Source organism: Sphaerodactylus townsendi, linkage group LG10 (genome assembly GCF_021028975.2).
Source record: "Sphaerodactylus townsendi isolate TG3544 linkage group LG10, MPM_Stown_v2.3, whole genome shotgun sequence".
NCBI lineage: Eukaryota > Metazoa > Chordata > Lepidosauria > Squamata > Sphaerodactylidae > Sphaerodactylus > Sphaerodactylus townsendi.
In genome coordinates this window covers 22,654,532-22,674,253 of record NC_059434.1, presented here as the reverse complement: position 1 = coordinate 22,674,253, position 19,722 = coordinate 22,654,532, and the positions used below count along the sequence as shown (strand labels likewise).

Here is a 19,722-nt window from a genome sequence, read left to right as displayed (position 1 = left end):
GTGGACTGTATAGTATTACACCTCAGAGAGCCAGTGTGATATAGTGGTTAAGAGCAGTGGAGTCTACTCCGGAGAACTGGTTTGATTCCCCACTCCTCCATATGATCTGCAGAATCTTATCTGGTGAACCGGATTCTTTTCACTGTTCCTACATTCCTGCTGGGTGACCTTGGACTACTGACAGTTTGTTCAGAACTCTCTCAGCCCCACCTATCTCACAAGGTGCCTGTTGTGAGAAGATTTAAAGAGAAAAAAGCTGCTTTGAGTCTTCTTACGAGACAGAAAGTTGGGGTATAAATCCCAAACTCCTCCTCCCCCTCCTCCTTCTTGTTCACTGAAGTCCCTCCACTCCTCCAAACCCACCTTCATCAAGCTCCACCCCTAACAGAGCAATTTCAGACCAAGGCATCAATCACATCACACGACACTGCTCCGGGATCGGTTTCCAAGACAACATGGCTGGATTGCTGTGCTCTTGGTAATTCCTCCCACATCCCCCCTGCCCCCACATAAATAATTTCTTATGGTACTTCCCCAACCTACCACAAACAATAAACACAGTCCAGTTACGTCAAAAAAGAATTATTGATATTATGATAAATGTTCAGCACATTTTTGAACATTTTTCTGACAAATCACTGACTAGACACTTTAAATAGCAATACACGAACTGCTTTTATTTAAGAGTTTTGTTTTTGTTTTGGAGACAAGGACTTGTCTAGATACTTTATGGATACGAAGACAACAGCTCACTCCAAGCATTTTGTAGTCTTGCCCACGAGGCCCCAAGGAAGAGACGACCCGCGGAGATTCCATCTGGTGGAGAGAGCCAGTAGCAGGAAGCGCGGGATCCCGTGATCCTGGCAACTCTGCCTTGTGCTAGGCTCGGGCTCCTTTTATTAGGGTTTACAAGAGGGGGGGCAACGTGGGCGGACCGGGAGGCGGGAGAGCGGGAGAGCGGGAGATCATCTATGTGATGCATGATCTCATAGGGCTGCTATGTGCAGGAGGAAGCATCCACGTCTGGGTCTAATCCACACCTGGGGGCAAGGGCTCCATTGTCCCTTTGTCTGGGACACCTGGTGGCTGTGAGCCAGGTAGTTCATGACCTGTGACTCACCGGGGGGTGGGGGATGGGGGAGCGGGTGCGACCAGAAGGCCGTAGTTGGGCCGGCATGCCAAGCACTCTGCCTACGGTGCTGCTGGGTCAGCGGCTCATCCCTACACATTTAAACTATCACAGCTCGACAGCTGTGTCATTCTAAGCACACTTTCCTGGGAGAAAACCCAAATGAATAGACTTGAGTAGGATCCCTCTCTCATTCTTGTTTCTTTCTTACCTGATAAAATGGTCCTTGTTTAATTGAGTACCAAATCAGGAGCGTTGTTAAATGCTGCATAATCCTAGAAGTAAAAACTAAAATGTCCAAGGGCGCCTTGGTGAAAAAGAATTTATTTTTTTATTTCTGTTTATTTATTTCTGTTTTTTAAAAAATGCCAATCCAACAGTTTACTGTCACCAAAATGTTAAGTTAGGTGACTAAAAAGGAAACTGGAATACATATCGGAATCATGATTTTAAGTCAACTTTTTTTCTGATTACCCATGTGCTTTCTTAGGGCTCATTCAAAAATGATCAAAATTCTCACTGCTCAAGGCAGTAAACAATGGCAGCCGAGGTCAGGTTTCAAATCGGAATAAAAATAGTGACTCTGAAGTTGAATTCGAAAGGTGCAATCCATTTTTAACCATTAGGTGGTGCAGCAGAACAAGAGGAAAGGTGTTTAAGGTGTGTGCCGATCTACCCTCTTGAAGAACAATCTTAATATCACCAACAAAATCAACTAAACCGTGGATTCTAAGAATGCATGGACTAACAAAAGTGAAAAACCTATTTCCAATTCACCTGGCTACATTTACAGCAGAAACGTTTATTCTCTGGAAAATATTATTCCGTAGGTCATCAGCTCACAGTACAAAAAGCCAGAAACTCAATGTAACAGGAAAGTACTTTGAAACAATATCAAAATGAGATTATTAAGTCTTGCTCTCGAATCGAAGTTCCTGGCATGTTGGTTGTTTTAGTGGTGTACAAGGCTTCATACTATATATATATACTATCTATATCTATAGATAGATAGATAGATAGATAGATAGATAGATAGATAGATAGATAGATAGATAGATATAGATTATATATATATCACATACATTAAATTTATACTAACACAATATTACACATTTTAGTTTATACACATGCATTCATTTTAGTCTATACACATATACATATTGCATAAATGTTTATCTTGGTACATTTTATAAGTAAAACACTGATAACGTAACGCAGAACATTAATTTCAGCTGGCGCACCACACTGGTTTTGATTTCCTGTTACTGATACTTAAGTTTCATGGATGTTCTTCACTCTCTTTTAATTGGAGTATGCAATGGCAGATCATAGCTTTTACAACTGGGGGCGCAGGTACCCACAAGAGCCACAGAATTAGAAATCAGCCTTCAGGATGTCACAGGACTCTTGTTTATTTTTACAGCACCGGACTAACAGTCCAAATCTACGCAGAGTTACGAAAGTCCCGAGCACTAAACACTGAATGGGACTGCACCGTGCAGTGACATCCGTTTAGAAGAGAAATCAGAACAGTGGAGAGCGCGAAGGAAGCGAAGAGCAACACGCAGCCGGCGCCCAGTTGCATCTTGGGTGTTGTAGTCCACCTCTATGATCGCTACCTGCTCACTAGGGAGGAATGTTTCCGGCGTTCCTCTAACTTCTTGGCCAATAGGGGGCGGTTTTTGTTCTTTGTCGCGTGGGATTCTGGGAGTTGTAGTCCCCGCGCTGGCACGACGGGGCACCACAGGGCAAGGCAGAAGGCATTTCGTAGCCCTGCAGCCTTGTCTCCTTCGCCTGCTTTCTGAAGAGCTCGTCGTCAGCTAGGGAAAGAGCGGGCGCCTTCCGGGGGACACGTCGCTTCTCGCTTCCTCAGCGGGCCGAGGAAAAAGGATGGAGGCGGCTTGGCGCCACGGTGGCCGCGGGAGAGGAAGGGGGAGGACTGGCCCCAGCCCCGCTGCGAACGGACCCGGTGGCCGGGGAAGGGCAAGAGGAGGGGGAGGCGCTCTGGGCTCCGGTAGCGTCCCGGGAGCCAACGGTGAGAATGCACCTAGGGCCGGGGGGAGCATTAGAAACGGTCTGAATGCACCTAAATTCATTAAATGTTCAATTAAAGAGCCTCCAGAACAAGCCACCAGCGAGATATATATTTGCTTAGATCCTCCCAGGTAGAATATGCACCGTGCCTGTTGGCATAACCAAAGCCCCTTAGTCCTTATTATGGATATTTCATGGGTGAACTTTGAGGTCCTTTTTATTTGTTCCTCCAAGGGCATTTCCCAGAGCATATGGCAAGTAGTGCACAGGGTCTGAAGCCAGATGGGGTGTGTGTGTGTGGTTTTCCTAATTCAAGTTCATTGGACTTTTTAAGCTTCAGATCAGGGTCCTCAACTTTGTTGCACCTGTGGGGATCTTGAGAGCAGGTAGTAGGGACCACTGCAAAATGGCTGCCTCGAGGCCCTTTTCGTCACAAAGGCACTGTCAGGTTCTGCTAAAATGTTAGCAGGTTTTGAATCAAGCATCTTCCCTGCAGTGGAGGCATTTGTTTTCAAACAGGTGCGCCCTGCAGATGGGAAAGCAATGTGACCTCATTTGTTCTGAAGTGCATCTCATTCTCCTCCAGTGAAGCAGAAGCAAGCAAGGACTGGTGCTTCACTTTGGTGAAAGATCCAAGCGGGCTCCAGGAATATGTTGATGGGTACTATGGTATCCACAGTTATGTTGTGGATCACTGTTTAGATTATGACAACTTGTATTTGGGTCTGATTGGGATATCAGGACAGTCCCAGATGCAGTCTGACAGATGGTGTTGCCTTGGCTCTGATGGGCCTCTGTAGTTTGTAGCAATGAGTTTAGGCATCTCTTGCATTTGTTCTCATTGTTACTGAAGCCTGAGTCTGAGCTGAGTGGCCCCTACTTGGCTCTCTTCCTCCTGGCTGCTGGTTGCACTTAGGTATTTATGTATTTGTATTATCACATTTCTGGGACACTCTTCCCCTTGCGGGCTCAGGGTGGCTTGCAATATCTAAAATCACAATTATAACCATCAAATTTTAAAACACTTTACAGTTTGCACCCAGAAAGCCAGAAATTCAAGTTGGGACTAATGTCCTTTACAATGAATAATCCTTTTCTAATGTTGTTAGAACTCCACTGTGGGGACAGAGAGGAGGGAGGCGGTATCCCCATAATATTCAGCCATAAGCCTGATGGAACAGCTCTGTTTTACAGGCTCTGAGAAACTGCAGTAAGTCTCACAGAGCCCTGGACTCACTAAACAGAGTGTCTACCAGGCAGGGACCAGACCTGAGAAAGCCATGGTCCTGGTCGAAGCCATCCGGACTACTAGACCAGGGACTACTAGCAAGTTCTTATTTTCTGAATGTAGTGCCCACTGGGGGGCATATGGGGTAGTAGCTTACCAGGAACTTTCCTGATAACTTAAAAGCCAATCCACCCTGGGTTGTATTCTTACTAAGGGTGGCCTAGAAGCCAAATAAAATTAATGAATGAAAATGAAATGAAATAGAATCCTGCACAAGGAAAAGTTTCAAAGCGTAAATCAGATTCATCTCACTTTACCAGTAGGCATTCCTTGGTCTTCTGCATTTCATGAGGTTGTAGGTCATGGATTTGTCTGAGAAACTTGGGTCGAGCTGATATCTAATTCTATGCTTGAACTGTGATGGAAGCCTGGAATTCCCTTGGTCTTGATTGAAGGTTTTCCCAGATGGTTGGTACTTCAGAGGGTCTCTTCACTGCTTTGATCTTGCAGCTCCCATTAGTTCCTTCTAGCCATGTGATCAGGCAAGGCACAGTGGGCTGTGTAAATTGCTGGTCATTTAGTGTGCTTGCCTCAAAGTGATGGTCCTCTCTAGATGGTTTTTTTTAAAATTCTGTTACCATGCTGCTCTTCAGAAGAATAGATTCCCTTCTCATTGGCTTATCTAGTAAGAGAAACAGGGAGAACAGATTTTTTTTTTAAAAAAGATGCCATTCTTGAGTCTGTCCTTCATTCAGAACCCCCCTCCCCCCTTCAGAGAATGTGAAGGGACTCAATGTATTATAGTGGTTAAAAGTGTTGGACTGGACTAGACCTTGGGTTAGTCCTACACTTTTAGCCTAGTTACATCACACTGCTTTAGGTCCCCAATGGGAAGAAAGGAATCTGATTTTAAGTAAGTAAATAAAGGGCACAGATCAGTTAAAAATGATTAGGTGACAGCCCATTCTTTGCTTTCTGTAGACTGACCCTGACCCTAGTGACACAGTGGAAATATGAAGTCTAGTTGGTAGACTGAAACACAGATGTAGATGTAAGGTAAAAGACAAACATATGGAATGGGGCAGCATTTTTGAAAACAGCAAAGAAGAAGAAACAACAAAGAAGAAACAACAAAGGTTTGCTGATGGGACATTTCAGTAAAATGATGAGCAGCTACAAGAAAAGGTTAACTGTATTTTTCATGGGACCTGACTGTGCATTTGAAAATAATTGAAATTGCAGTATCTGGCCTGTAGTAAAGACATGGTTGCTTTAAAGTTTTTAACCTTTTAAAATCCTAGTGAGATGTTTGAACAATGTGTTTTGCAGTTTGGAGAGAGAGGAATCCATTGTCATAGTGCTGAGCACTACTGGTCAGCTTTTATAATGCTTGTTTTATTTACTCTTGTTATTTTAAACAGAATTAGCATCTCAGAAAAAATTTGATGAAATCAAGAGGGCTAATCAAGCAGCTGCTAAAAAGCTTGTTGAAGACCAGTTCAGTTCCTCATCTGAAGATGATGACGACGATGATGTCGAAGGAAAACATGGGAAAATATTGGCCAAAACATTTACAACTTACACAAATCAAACCGGTAAAGTCTTGTATGTTAATTGTTTGCTTTTGCCAAAACAAACTTTTGAGAGCTTTTGTGCTTTTTTGAGAGCAAAAATTGAGACTGTACTTCACGTGATAATTTCAGTAGCTGATACAGTAACACGTTTCTTATGTCAATTAAAATAATATCATTTGGTCCATTGCAAAACATTTGCATCTCTGTGTAACCATAGTTAAAGATATAAATGCACTGCTGAAGTTATTATAAGAGAAGAGTCTTACTGCTAGAACAAACCACAGAGTCTGCCTTTTCCTTCATCCTCTAATCTAATGGTGGCTCACTAGATGTCTCTAGGAAGATATTAGGAAAAACATTTATTGAAACCATTAAACTTATTGCAGAGACTAAAATGCAGTGGTAAGACTCTTAACCCACATGCAAAAATACCTTTAATAGGGTATTTCTGTACCTAAAAATAGTTACTTGTGGAGTATGCTTTGACAATAGTGCCATATTATTAATGTGCATTAAAAAGTTTGCACTGAAGTCTTGGATGTTCATATCTTTTCCTTGCAGAGAAACTGGTCTCAGCTTAGGCTAAGATGCATCATGCCATGTTTTAATAAATGGTCCAGATTTTCTCAGGTGACTTTGGAACAAAAGGTTCAGTTCCTCCTAGAGGACCCTGACCCTTAATGTACTTATTTTGTTGTTCGTTTTTTAGAGGCTGCATAGAAGTGTCGAGGGAAGGTGTTTTTGGATATGAGCCTTATTTAAGTTTTTTATTTTTGTCGCTCCAGACCTTGGTTTAAGAACAGGAGGAATTTCAGAAAGGAAGGAGTGAAGAGAAACTATTAGTAGTACAATAGAAGAATAAACAATCTCTGCCTGAATGGGGGTTTGTGAGAAAATATTAAAAGTGCCTACATCGCCTGCTGTTTTTAAATAAACTGTTACAAGTCTGTGGCCCCCTGCAGAATAATGCACTTTCAATCCACTTTCACAATGGTTTGCAAGTGGATTTGGCTATTCCGCACTGCTGAAAGTGCATTGAAAGTGTATTGAAAGTGCTTTATTCTGCATGTACGGAAGGCTCCTGTGTTCAAATTATTAGTCCTGTTTAAAAAAGAGGGATGAGGTGACTTAAAGGTGGTTCTGTCCTTTGTGACTAAGAATCTGGGAGGTATGGAATGAGGCAACAAGCAGAGTGATTACTTGGTTACAGAGGCATGCAGGAGATCGTATTGAAAGTAAAGACGATGCATTAAAAGCTGGACTGTATTTTATGCATAGCACAGGGGTGGTACTAAAACCAGTACCTTCACGATGAAATTCCCTCTGTCCATTAAGATATCTTGGAAATGTTTTGGTAGCATGGTTAGAAAAAAAACAGGATACTGGCTATAAGATATGACCATCTTTGGCTTCTCTTTGGAAATAATTTGAGACTGGATATGGTTATTTAATTATTCTCTGGCAGGCAAAACTGCAGAGAGAGACAGCAAAAAAAAGGTGATGGTTAGAACAGGGATGCTAATTTTGACTCATCAGTTGTTACAGAAGAAGGGTGGTAGAAGCCATTGTATGCTGAAAAAGGCACAACCTTGGTACATGTGCCATTTCCCCTTCAAAGCATCAACAAATACTAGAGGGCCTTTTTCTTTTATATCGAAAAATGATGCCTCATGAACAAATCCTTGAGCATTAATACTATGACAGGTTTTGAAGCTAGGCTACAACACTTTTTGCTGCTGGTTATAACAGTCACCTCCTCCTGTTCAAAGATGGTGACCTGCGTGAATTGGAGCGCACGAGGCAATACTTGAACGAGGCTTTTCAGTCTGGAGCGATGACGTGCTTGATCTGTATCGCTTCAGTTAAGAGAAACCAAGCGGTAAGTATCATGTACAATGTGAGTGTGTTATAGTACCACTTCTTTATATATTTACTGTCCCACTGGAATGTTTCCAGTCATCTGAGAAGGGCCTTTGGATAGTGCCTCTTTTGATCCCAGGCCCAAACAGAGAGCATATAAAGAGAACTTCTTCAAGATTGTATCTTCACCCTACCCTTGGATTTCTTCCCAGTTCAAAAGTCTGAGACATGTTAAATATCTTCCAGAAGAAAGGCAAGGTTCTTCTAAATTTAAGCATTAATTTTTTCATCTTGAGTGATAAAGTTAGTTCAACATGAATGGCAATTTTAGTATTAAAATTGTTGTAATTTTAACATGAGATCTGCTGCACCACAAAGTTTCCAACCTATGGTGCATTTTGTTGTGATTATGGTTTCTCCTAACAACTGAGACTTCAATAAGAGCACCTTTTACAGTTGGATTGACCAGTTCTAATAGTTAAATTGCTGTGCCTAATTTATTAGCCCAGTCAACACAAGCCCAATTGGGTTGGAAAGGATTTACTTGTTTATATCCTGTCTCTCACTGAGACAAAGTGGGTTACAGAATAAAGGCAACGTATGGCCGTGGTCTGGTGGATCTTGTTCCTGTTAACAAGACAGGGAACAAGATCCACCAGACCACAGCCACACAGCCCAGAAAACCCACCACAACCAGTTGAATCCGGCCGTGAAAGTCTTCGACAATATAAAGGCAATGTACTCCAAAAGCAGAAGACAACTATTGAACAGTGCAACTGCAGAAAATTAAAAGATACTATACTATAGGCAATGTAGTAAGCAGAATTATAATTCTGGTACTGTAAAAGGAAAAAAAGAAAACAATTAAATGTATAAAAAGGTCAAAATTTTTATAGATTTTATTTAATTGGTTATTGATTTTATTTGTAACTTGCAATTTGAGAATTTTAGGTAAAAAGGAACTATTTTTTTCTTGTATTGATTTTAATAATATTTTCATTTTAACATCAAACAGTGTGCTATGTGCCTTTGATTTATGAGGTATCAGGAAAGCCATTTCTGATAAAGAAAAGGTCCTCTGCTAGTGGAACACATCCACAGAGTCCAGCCCTGTAGTAATCTCTTGTGGATTATTGTAGTTATTGGCATGGGGGAAACAGGGAAATGTCCTGAATAAATAATGCTTGTCTGCCTGCTGGGTTGTTCTGTATCTTTACAGGAAACAAAAGGGAATCTATCTTCTTTTTTTATGCTTGTTGGTATACTGAATTAGTAACAGTTTTACTGTAATACGTCATATCTGTCTCCTAGGTTTGGAGTTGTTCTGGGTGTTTCTGCATATTTCACGTGCCATGCATCCAGAAGTGGGCAAAGGATAGCCTTTTCCTAGTATCTTCTCCCTTGACAGATGATGATTTTGGGAAGAAGGAATATCCCTGGCCATGGTGAGTTTTTAAAGGTTTATTTTGAAATCTTACTTTATGTGGTGGAAAAGCCAGGCAGTAGCTTTAATGAGAAGTGGTGGTGATGTGGCTAGGTGCTCTGAAGTTGCCTAATGGAAAGTTCCAAAGCTTTATATGAAATATCCATATGCACAACAGTGAAATTTTGTTACCACAGGTAAAATTTTGTATAATAATAAACGAAGCCTTGGTTTTGTAAGAATTGCTTGCAAAATAATGTAGTCTTGATTGTAAGAATTGCTTGCAAAATAATGTAGTCTTGATTGTAAGAATTGCTTGCAAAATAATGTAGTCTTGATTGTAAGAATTGCTTGCAAAATAATGTAGTCTTGATTGTAAGAATTGCTTGCAAAATAATGTAGTCTTGATTGTAAGAATTGCTTGCAAAATAATGTAGTCTTGATTGTAAGAATTGCTTGCAAAATAATGTAGTCTTGATTGTAAGAATTGCTTGCAAAATAATGCATTACAAAAGTGTGCTCAGCACTCATACTAGCATATTGCAACTGTGACTTTATCACTGCAGGTGGACCAATGAATGTTTGTACTAAAAGTACTGTGGTTGAATTTAATTGTAAGAATTGCTTGCAAAATAATGTAGTCTTGCTGTGATTGAAATGTAGATGTCATAGAGGAAAATGATGAGATGGAAAATTCATTTGAAGTTGTATATCCACATCTTTACCAGACTAAAATAAGTTCAACCCCACACACTCTGTGGGATGGGAGATGCTGTGTCCTTCTCGCAACCAATTGTAGCAGGGCTTGCATTAAGGAAGAGCCCTTTGCAAGACTGCCCCCCTCCCCTGGGAGAGGCTAATTGTTGTGCCCAGAGCTGTGTCAGTTTCTGTTGTACTCTTAGTCAGTTTCAGTCTTGCGCTCTGTTGGCAAACCGGGCTTTGGAGAGCTGAATCTTCCTTCTGCATTACAAAAGTGTGCTCAGCACTCATACTAGCATATTGCAACTGTGACTTTATCACTGCAGGTGGACCAATGAATGTTTGTACTAAAAGTACTGTGGTTGAATTTAATTTCAGTTAACTCTCCTTTTTTTCAAACCTTCCCTGTTCTAGTCCAAAATGCAGGTTTGAGTACAAGCGCTCAGATATTCCCACTAGATATTACTGCTACTGTGCAAAGGTGGAGGATCCACCACTGGACCCTTGGCTGGTTCCACACTCTTGCGGCCAAGTGTGTGAGAGAGATTTCAGGCCGCCCTGTGGACACAAGTGCCTGATACTCTGTCACCCAGGTATGGAATATTTGGTAACTGTCTGTAAGTGATCATGCAGTCTGAGCTACTTCAAACAGTACGGCAGTCTGGATTTAAAAGTATGTAGTTCCACTTAAGAGAACTAACTTGTGAATCAGGTAAGATAGGGAAAGTTGCCAGTAAGTAGAAGTTTTCTGATGCTAGCTGCTTAAGAGCTGCGTAGTATATACATAAGTTCCCACACTTTTCCACGAAGGAGCTGAAGGCAGTATACATAGGATTTCATTGCTTCATCTTTATAATAGTTCTGCATGGTGTGCTAAACTGAGAATGACTAACTCTGAGGCACCCAATCTGTTTCATGCTTAAGTGGAGACTTTATCTTCCTGGTCCTTGCTATTCATTACACGATTAGGTAACTTTAATTGCAATCATAGACCAGCAATTTGAAAACGGTGCATAAAAACGATGTAAAAAAGGTCAAACAGCCAACGATAGCAACAAAATAATGACAAGGACAGCAGTTATAAAAGGAATACAAATGTAAATAGGTATTGACTGTCACTGTTTTCAAAGCGTGGAACTTGAACACTTATTTAACACAAGACTATGCTTTTCGCATACAGAGGAACAAAATTTTGCCCCACCATATGAAATATTAGGCTCCTTATGCTCAAGCAAAATTCTGGTTAAAAAAAATACTCTGTATCAAGTATATGGGTTTAAATGTTTATAGTGATATAATAGGGTTGTAATTAGTTGGTTCCTCAACAGTTAGGACTGTTTGATGGCCTGTGTGGGAATGCCAGTTCCTTGATCCAGTTTCTGCCGTTTTTCTAGGTCCCTGTCCTCCTTGTCCCAAGATGGTCTTAACAACCTGTTACTGTCAAAAGGCAAAGCCAGTGCCACGGAGATGCAGTACAAAAGAATGGTCGTGTCAGCTGCCCTGTGGTCGAAAACTGCCCTGTGGACAGCATAGCTGTGAGAAATCTTGCCATCCAGGTGAGAATCATGTTGTCTACGACTGTGAGAGATTTTTAAAACGTACCTTTGTTTGCTCATACTTTCCTCCTCACTGGAGGGTTATAGAATCAAAGGGGTCCTTGCTATTTGCCATGCAGCTCAGCAACTTTGACGGGTGTTTTGGAATAGATCTGTTCATGCTAATGATAGACTTCACTTTGCTTTAGGAGTCTGTGAACCCTGTCCAAGAGTGAGCAAGCAAAGTTGTGTCTGTGGAAGGCGGGTAGCAGAAAGACTTTGTGCAAGCCCTTTGTGGCAGTGTGATCAGGTGAGCTCCTTTAGAAGTTGTATCTTATGGCTTGTCATTAAATTAAATACATGGAGCTTTGATTTATGGGGAAGCTAGAGGATCTCTGTCAAAAATCTTGTATGGTAATGTGAAAAAGCGAATTTTAAGATATGAAGCAAAAAAAAGTTGACACTGTTCATAATGCTAGTAATGGTATTCCAGGTCAGTTCCATTTGTTCAGTTCCATTTGAACACCTGTGGGTCTGCTGATGAGATCAGCTGGGATTGAATGATGGCAGCGATTGCTTTGGACTGTTGCCTCCACACAAGCAATCCTTCTTTCATGTGCATTGTAGGGGCTGTGTACACGTCCCCTTCCTGGAGGAGGGTTATATGCAAATGACCCTTCCATGCAATTCCAGCTGGATTGGGAGGCCACCAGCAGTCCTGTGCATAATCACCAGCAATTGCGTAGCTGCAAGACGTCCATATGAGATGCTGGATTATGTCACTGAACGCATTAAAATAATGATTTAAACACTTCCATTGACTTTTTAACATATACGTTTTGTGAGTTTATCACAAAACATAAATGGAAAGGCTTTTTCATAGGCAAAGGACAAACATTTGGATTCAGGTAAATAATGGGGTAATCAGAAATGTTTTAGTGTTGACATTAACGGTTGGCTGATCTGCAGTATACTGCACTGAGTGATACTGAATGAAGTATCTATTGGTCCCGTTGTTCTTTGCATAGTAATTAACATAATTCCTACGTGTGTTTTCTGACTAACTTTTGGTGTTTAGTTATAAAACTGGAAAAGCTAGCAAAGTAAGGAAAGGGATGGGGAAACAATTGCACACAGTTAGATAAGTATCCTCTTACGTATTTCTCTTGGCGAAAATGCTAATATAACTTAAGTATTATGGAGTAAGATTTTTCATTGATACGTAGCTTATCTTTGGCCTTCCCATTGTGTTTTAATTTATAAAGGAGTTGCAAATAAGTTATTTGTTTCTCCTGCTTCCCGCAGGTTTGCCGCAAAACTTTACCTTGCGGTTATCATGCTTGTGAGCAGGTTTGTCACGCTGGCCCCTGTGGGGAGTGTCCTCGATCCGGCAAAAGGTTCTGTCCCTGTGGAAAATCAAGCAAGTATTTTCTGCCTATTCATTGGTATATGTCCAGTTGGCCACTTTAGAGGTCAAAAAAGTGAAACGATAGGCTAGATTTTGGTCACATCCTTATACCGGCAACTTATTCAAAGATTGCAATAAAGTGGGCGAAATAAAAGCAAAATGTAGCTTAATCAGATTAGATTAGAGATGTGCAGGTTGTAAAGTTGCCAGTATTTCATCCTAGGTTTGTGTCTTGATACAACTTCGGGGAGGGGGGTTTCAATGAAATGAGCAACGTACAAGAAAATGCAGCTCACCTTTATCAGTTGCATGAAAATGGCAGCTACCAATATGGTGTTTTTTGTTGTTGTTGTCTTAGAATTTTCTCTGCCATGTACGGAGGATGTACCTACCTGTGGAGACAGTTGTGACAAAGTTCTTGAATGTGGGATCCATAGATGTTCCCAGCGCTGCCATCGAGGCCCCTGTGAAATCTGTAGACAGGTTAGAACTTTTCTTTCAGTGTTTCTGCACAGGTACTTTTGAATATTTTTTTGTTATTCCAAGCAACCATAAGATACTGGAAGAACTGTTGATTCCCTTATCAGCTCTTCTTTTTACACTTGGAGCTGAGGATCATCTCACATTTGCTGCTTCTTTGGTTTTTTAAGCAGGCAAAACTCATGAAGTTCTATGTACTGTCGAAGGCCTTTATGGCCTGACTCAGCTGGTTGATGTGGGCTTTCCGGGCTGTGTGGCTGTGTTCTGGTAGATCACACGTGTAACACACTTCTCTCTGTGATACATCTCTGAAGATGACAACCACAGATGCAGGCGAAACGTTAGGAACAAGATCTACCAGACCACGGCCATGCAGCCCGGAAAGCCCACAAAAGGTTCTGTCCCTGTGGAAAATCAAGCAAGTATTTTCTGCCTATTCATTGGTATACATCCAGTTGGCCACTTTAGAGGTCAGAAAAGTGAAACGATAGGCTAGATTTTGGTCACATCCTTATGCTGGCAACTTATTCAAAGATTGCACCAGTCATGAAGTTCTGTTTCTGCTCTACAGAATGAGGAGAATATACACGTAACATATTGCCATGTTGAGCTCAGTACCTTGCATCCATAATTAAACGCATCATGCTGTTTTAAATTGTTGGCTTTTGCTTGTGCAGATTCAAAACACCCATACTTAAGAGTGGCCTTAAAATGTACTTAGAAAGTATAGTGCTGAAGGGAACCTTTTGATGTGGAAGAGAAGTAGACCTCTGGCTGCCACCTGCACCATTCCAAGAAGGCCTAACATAGATGTTTGAGATCTAGGATCGGGTGGGAGGGCAGCTCAGCAGCTACAGTTTACGCTTAAGTTGTTCTTCCCCTGCCTATGTCCTTTACCACTGTCTTGACTGTCACTTGCACGAAAGAACATATTCTTATCCACCATTTTACCATATCTGACTATGCCTTCCCAGCTTTTGTACATATTTGCACTTAATTCTCTGTATTTCATGGTTCTGTTCTCTCTACTTAAGCTTAGTAAACAGTATCAGTATAATCATCACCCTTTGTGGCTATATGCAACCCCCTGCCCTGCTAAGGCTATTTCTCTCTGATTTCCTTGTGTTTTATGGATGGGGGTATATAACTGTATGCAAGAGCTATTAGGCAAGTGGGTTTTCCATCTGCAGTGTGAAATGGCATGGTCCTGAAACCAGTTTTATCACTGCTATTTGTCAGAAATGGAGGTCCTTATATTGGGTTTGTTACCTTGACTAGCTTGCCCTCCCTTCTGTGTTTGCAGCTCCCTAGTCCTCTCTTCCATTTTCTTCAGGCCTCTTGCCAAGACATGCTGGGAAGCATCTGTTCAACTCAGCTGCCTTAATCAAATCCCTCTGAGCGCTACTTCTTTCTCTCCTGAAGTCTCTTATTTATTTAGCATCTTGTCCCATGAGTTTCATTGTCAGACTCAAGGTATGTTGTTGATCAGGCTTTGCTTGTGATGCTCAGCTTTCATTTGCTCCCGTCCATGTGTTTCCCAGGAAGTTGAAAAGCAGTGCCGCTGCGGAAAGCATTCAAAACAGATGCCCTGCCATAGACCATACCTTTGTGAGTCAAAATGTGCAAAAATTCGTGACTGTCAAAAACATCAGTGCAAGAGAAAGGCAAGTACCAAACACACCTCAGCATTACATTTTAGTTCCTGTTACTTTGGGTTATTTTCATCAAACTCTTGCCTGAGAAAAGCAGTCACCTCAGTTAAATACATGAGCTTTCTTGAGAAAGCCACAACAGTTTTTCAGCATATAACATGAACTGTTTTGTTATTCATTTCAGAAACTGTAGTGTATATGACTCCCTTATTCTGTATCGCATTTCCACTTGCTGTTGGGAAGAAATTTGTTTAGGAATTATCTGATTTAAGGAGAATGCGTGTTTTTCTTTTCCTGCATTATTCAGTGGTTTTGATGTAATGCCAAACCACTCGGAGAAAACTTTTAGCTCATACATTTTCTCCTCCTCTTCCTTCAATTTGCGTATTATAAGTTAGTTACTACCAAGGTGTTTTTTTTAAAAATTGCAAAACCAATATCTGAACTAGCGAACTGAGAGCCAGCGTGGTGTAGTGGCTAAGAGCAGGTGGATTCTAATCTGGAGAACCGGGTTTGATTCCCCTCCACCTGAGTGGCAGAGGCTTATCTGGTTAACCAGATGTGTTTCCACACTCCTACATTCCTGCTTGGGCTAGTCACAGTTCTTCAGAGCTCTCTCAGCCCCACCTACATCACAAGGTGTCTGTTGTGGGGAGAGGAAGGGAAAGGAGCTTGTAAGCCACCTTGAGTCTCCTTACAGGAGAGAAAGATGGGGTATAAATCCAAAATCATCTTCTTCTTCAGTACCACCCTAGGCAGAATTATGGACTTCTAAGTCCATTGACTTAAAGGGTTTTAGCAGCATATAATTTGTTAAGGATGGTACTATAAAGCGTTGTTCTTGCCCTCCAGTGGTGGGTTGCATACCATGGCAAGGGCTGTTCATAGCCTGCTGATTTAGATGTAGTGGCAAAATGGCAGGCTCAAGGGGTTGTGAAATGCAGAACGTACAGACTTGAGTGTAATCACATAACATTCAAATCTAGCAAGAAAAGCATAGGGACAATTCACTAGTTATGCTCACTAGTTAAAGTCCATAGGGGGGGGGGTGTCCCAGGTTTTGCTGTAATGAGTAAGAAATCCCATGTCATTGTTCAGGCCAAGGAATAGTGAAACCTCTTAGTGAATCCTAGTGGGCCACATTTGCCCTGGAGTTTCCTTTTGAATGTCTTTTGTTGGAGCATTACATCCTTCAGGTCAGGAACAGCATCTCCAGTGTCTGCCCACTGATTTTTGAATATTGTGATTTTCAGTGGTAGAGTTGTGTCTGTGTTCTCTTTAATGCTGGACCTGACCTGTTTGTCCAGGGAAGGCATTATTGACACATGTCGACTGACATCGCTGTGGAGGGTGAGCAAGTGGGATGAGTTCAGTGTGACATAACTGTATTGCTTAAGGATGAAATTGGCATCTAAACCTCTTGCAGTGCCTGACTCCTGTTCTGTTTTTATGGCTCATTATTGGTCAGAAGCTTTCCTGGGTTAGGGGCCTGTATTTAAGTGAAGAGAGAGCCCTGTGAGAAAAAGGTATTATAATCCGGGATGATCTGAACATCACTTGATGATATGGTAGTTCTGATTTGAGCTGAGAGCTTGTAGATGACAGGCAGTGGGACTCTAATTTCTTTTGGACCTGTTTTATTTCTGGATCCTGTCCAGTTTTATTAAAGTGTTTCTTCACTTTGTACACTGAATGTTGTAATCCCAAGAATGCCTGAGGAGAGACAGGGAGGAGGACTATGTACTTCCTAGGTACGTACAATAGTACTTGAAGTACAAAAGTCAGATCTGCTGGAAAAGCAATCCGGTTATTGTTAAAAAGAACGCAAATACCAATGCATCTCAGAAAGCAGACATTTTTAAAAAGTCTTGGTGACTTCCTGGTAGATACAGTCATTAACTGACAAGCAGTTTTATACTTAAAAACATGTATTTGCAGTGCTGCCCTGGAAACTGTCCACCGTGTGATCAGGTCTGTGCGAGAACATTAGGATGCCGTAATCACAAGTGCCCTTCGGTCTGCCACAGAGGTAAGAATGAGCCAGAAACCCCCATTATCAATTATTTGCTGATTATCAAACAAGATGTAGTTTAACATTTACTCTCTTTGGTTTTTGCCTACGGTTGACATGGGAAACTTCTTGTCTTTATTTAAATAAAGTTTCTAGTCTTTTGAGCTGGTTTCTGAGATAAAACGGTAACAGGAAATGTTTGAGACCGATTCCAGATTGTTAATTACTTTTATGATAACATCACAGAGCAACTGCTGCTGTTAGTTGGATTTGTAATTGGTTGACCGACTGAACCCAAAGGGTGCTCACAAATGGCTCATCATCCTGGAGAGAAGTGACTAATGGGGTGTCACAGGGTTCTGTTCTGGGCCCAGTGCTATTCAATATTTTCATCAATGGATGATGGAATAGAGGGCATGCTAATCAAACTTCCAAATTACACCAAATTAGGAGGAGTTGCTAATACCCCAGAGGACAGGGTCAGAAGGCAAAATTAACTTGATAGATTAGAGAGCTGGGCCAAAACTAACAACATGAATTTCAACAGAGAGAAATGTGAGGTAGTACATTTAGGCAGAAAAAATAAAATGTACAGATATAGGACGGGGAACACCTGGCTTGACAACAGTATGTGTGAAGGGATCTGGGAGTCTTAGTCGACCACAAGTTGAACATAAGTCAACAGTGTGATGTGGCAGCTAACAAAGCCAATACAATTCTGGGCTGCACCAATAGGAGTACAGTGTCTAGAGAAGGAAAATAATAGTACCACTCTTTTCTGCATTGGTCAGACCTCACTTGAAATAGAAGGAGCAAGCTTGTTTTCTGCTGCTCCAGAGACTAGGACAAGGAGTAATGGATTCAAGGTACAAAGAGATTCCACTGAAACATTAGGAAGAACTTCCTGATTGTCAGGTTGTTCGACAGTGGAATACAGTGATTTGGAGTGTGGTGGAGTCTCCTTTGGAGGTTTTTAAACAGAGGTTGGATGGCCATCTATCAGGAGTGGTTTAACTTTGTGTTCTTGTATGGCAGGGGCCTTGTGGGCCAACTCTATGATTCTAAGTGCAACATGATATTTGGCCCTGTTACGATGGCAAAAATTATATGTGAATAATGGTAATGTGCAAGTAGTTATCACCCTTTTTGCTGGTGGTATGCAAGTTTTAATTCTGGATAATTTCATATGTGAATCACTAATATAAGTTGCATAGTAGTGAAGCTGAGAATCTGTTTTAGAATTTAAAAATTACCCTTCCAAATGGTCTCTGAATGCAAATTCTCTGGAATGAGTTCAGAGTAATGATAGCAGATAGCTTCTCAAATGAATCAACTTCCCAGAAATGGTTATTTGTACTATTCGTTTTAGGAAGCTGCTATCCGTGTCCCGAGACTGTAGATGTGAAGTGCAGCTGCGGCAAAACAGTCGTCAAGGTACCCTGTGGTAGAGAACGTACCACCAAACCTCCCAGGTGTAAAGAACTTTGCAGGTGAGTATCATTAAAAAGAAAAACTTGGGTGCTGTGTGGTTTCCGGGCTGTATGGCCGTGTTCTAGCAGCATTCTCTCCTGACGTTTCACCTGCATCTGTGGCTGGCATCTTCAGAGGATCATTATAGCCTTCGACAATACAAAAAGAAAAACGTCTGTGAAATCAGTGTGGGTTTTAAAATATTCAAGGTCTGAGTTAAGGAGAGCTGTGTTAAGGACACCCATGGAGTTAGTAAGCATAAGGTTTTTTTTACATTTTTCATCTTCTTTTGAACAGCAAGCCACTCTGCCTTATTACAAAAGGCTTTGGATAGACTTCTGGTTTCAAAAGCAGTTTGCTACATGGCTTGGGGAGGACTTTTTGAGAAGTAAAAGAACTGAAGGCTCCTTGGTTATATAGAACAAGTTGTAGATTTCTCTGCATGCTGGCCACAGTTTTCTTGTTGAACGCAGCTGGATAATGTTGATGTATACTTCAAAGTCTCTGACAGTACATTAAAAAGGAACGATATAGTCTATTCTGCCTTTAAAAGTTCCCAGGTACTATACCATTGAAACTCGCATATTCTATACCTTCAGCACAGTGCACATCGTAAGCAGTTGCACAGTGTAAGGTGTTGGGTGGAACTTATATCTGGACTTCTCCCAGTCCAGGTCTAGTACCTCTCAATCTGTGCCACGGAACCAGCTACTGCAGGTTAAATAACGACATTTCTTGGGAGGCAATTTCTTTCCTGGCATGGGGTCACCCAATTAGATCCCAGAACTAGTCCAAACAGCCAGAATCACAGTCCTCAGATCCTGTGAAGCCCTGACTTGCAAGCTGATTTCTCAGTCTGTTCAGCTCCTCTGCATATGAGAAGCTGCCTCAGACTAAATGGAGTGCTTCTGCTTGCCCATCCCAGCCTGGCTTCCTGAAACTTGACCCTGCCCAACCTGGGTCGTTGCCTCTGGCCCCTGCAAATCAGACTGCTCATTTGAACTCTTCAGTTTCACCCTGAACTCAGCCCTTCTTCTCCCTTTTGGCTCTTGCACTTGGGACTGCTCTCTTAGCCTAATGTCACCGCTGCTTCGTGCTGCTGGTCCTCTACCTTGAGATGCATGCAGACTGCTGACATTTATCATGAAAAAAACTATAAAGAAATATTGCATAGCAGAAATCCAGAAGTTAGGATTGTTATGGCAGAGCATGAGGATGC

General features: G+C 41.5%; 1 protein-coding gene across 1 annotated transcript in view; it reads left to right on the top strand.

Annotated features, from left to right (window-relative positions):
• The first annotated feature begins 2,862 nt into the window (after window positions 1-2,862).
• NFXL1 (nuclear transcription factor, X-box binding like 1) overlaps window positions 2,863-19,722 on the top strand; it is a 68,927-nt gene continuing 52,067 nt past the window's right edge. Inside the window, exons 1-12 of the mRNA XM_048509642.1 lie at window positions 2,863-3,164; window positions 5,813-5,986; window positions 7,735-7,844; window positions 9,137-9,270; window positions 10,362-10,540; window positions 11,342-11,503; window positions 11,692-11,792; window positions 12,788-12,902; window positions 13,249-13,373; window positions 14,912-15,034; window positions 16,961-17,051; window positions 18,403-18,523. Of these exons, the coding sequence (XP_048365599.1) occupies window positions 3,020-3,164; window positions 5,813-5,986; window positions 7,735-7,844; window positions 9,137-9,270; window positions 10,362-10,540; window positions 11,342-11,503; window positions 11,692-11,792; window positions 12,788-12,902; window positions 13,249-13,373; window positions 14,912-15,034; window positions 16,961-17,051; window positions 18,403-18,523 (1,580 nt within the window). The 5' untranslated portion in view covers window positions 2,863-3,019. The remainder of the gene's footprint in view (window positions 3,165-5,812; window positions 5,987-7,734; window positions 7,845-9,136; window positions 9,271-10,361; window positions 10,541-11,341; window positions 11,504-11,691; window positions 11,793-12,787; window positions 12,903-13,248; window positions 13,374-14,911; window positions 15,035-16,960; window positions 17,052-18,402; window positions 18,524-19,722) is intronic.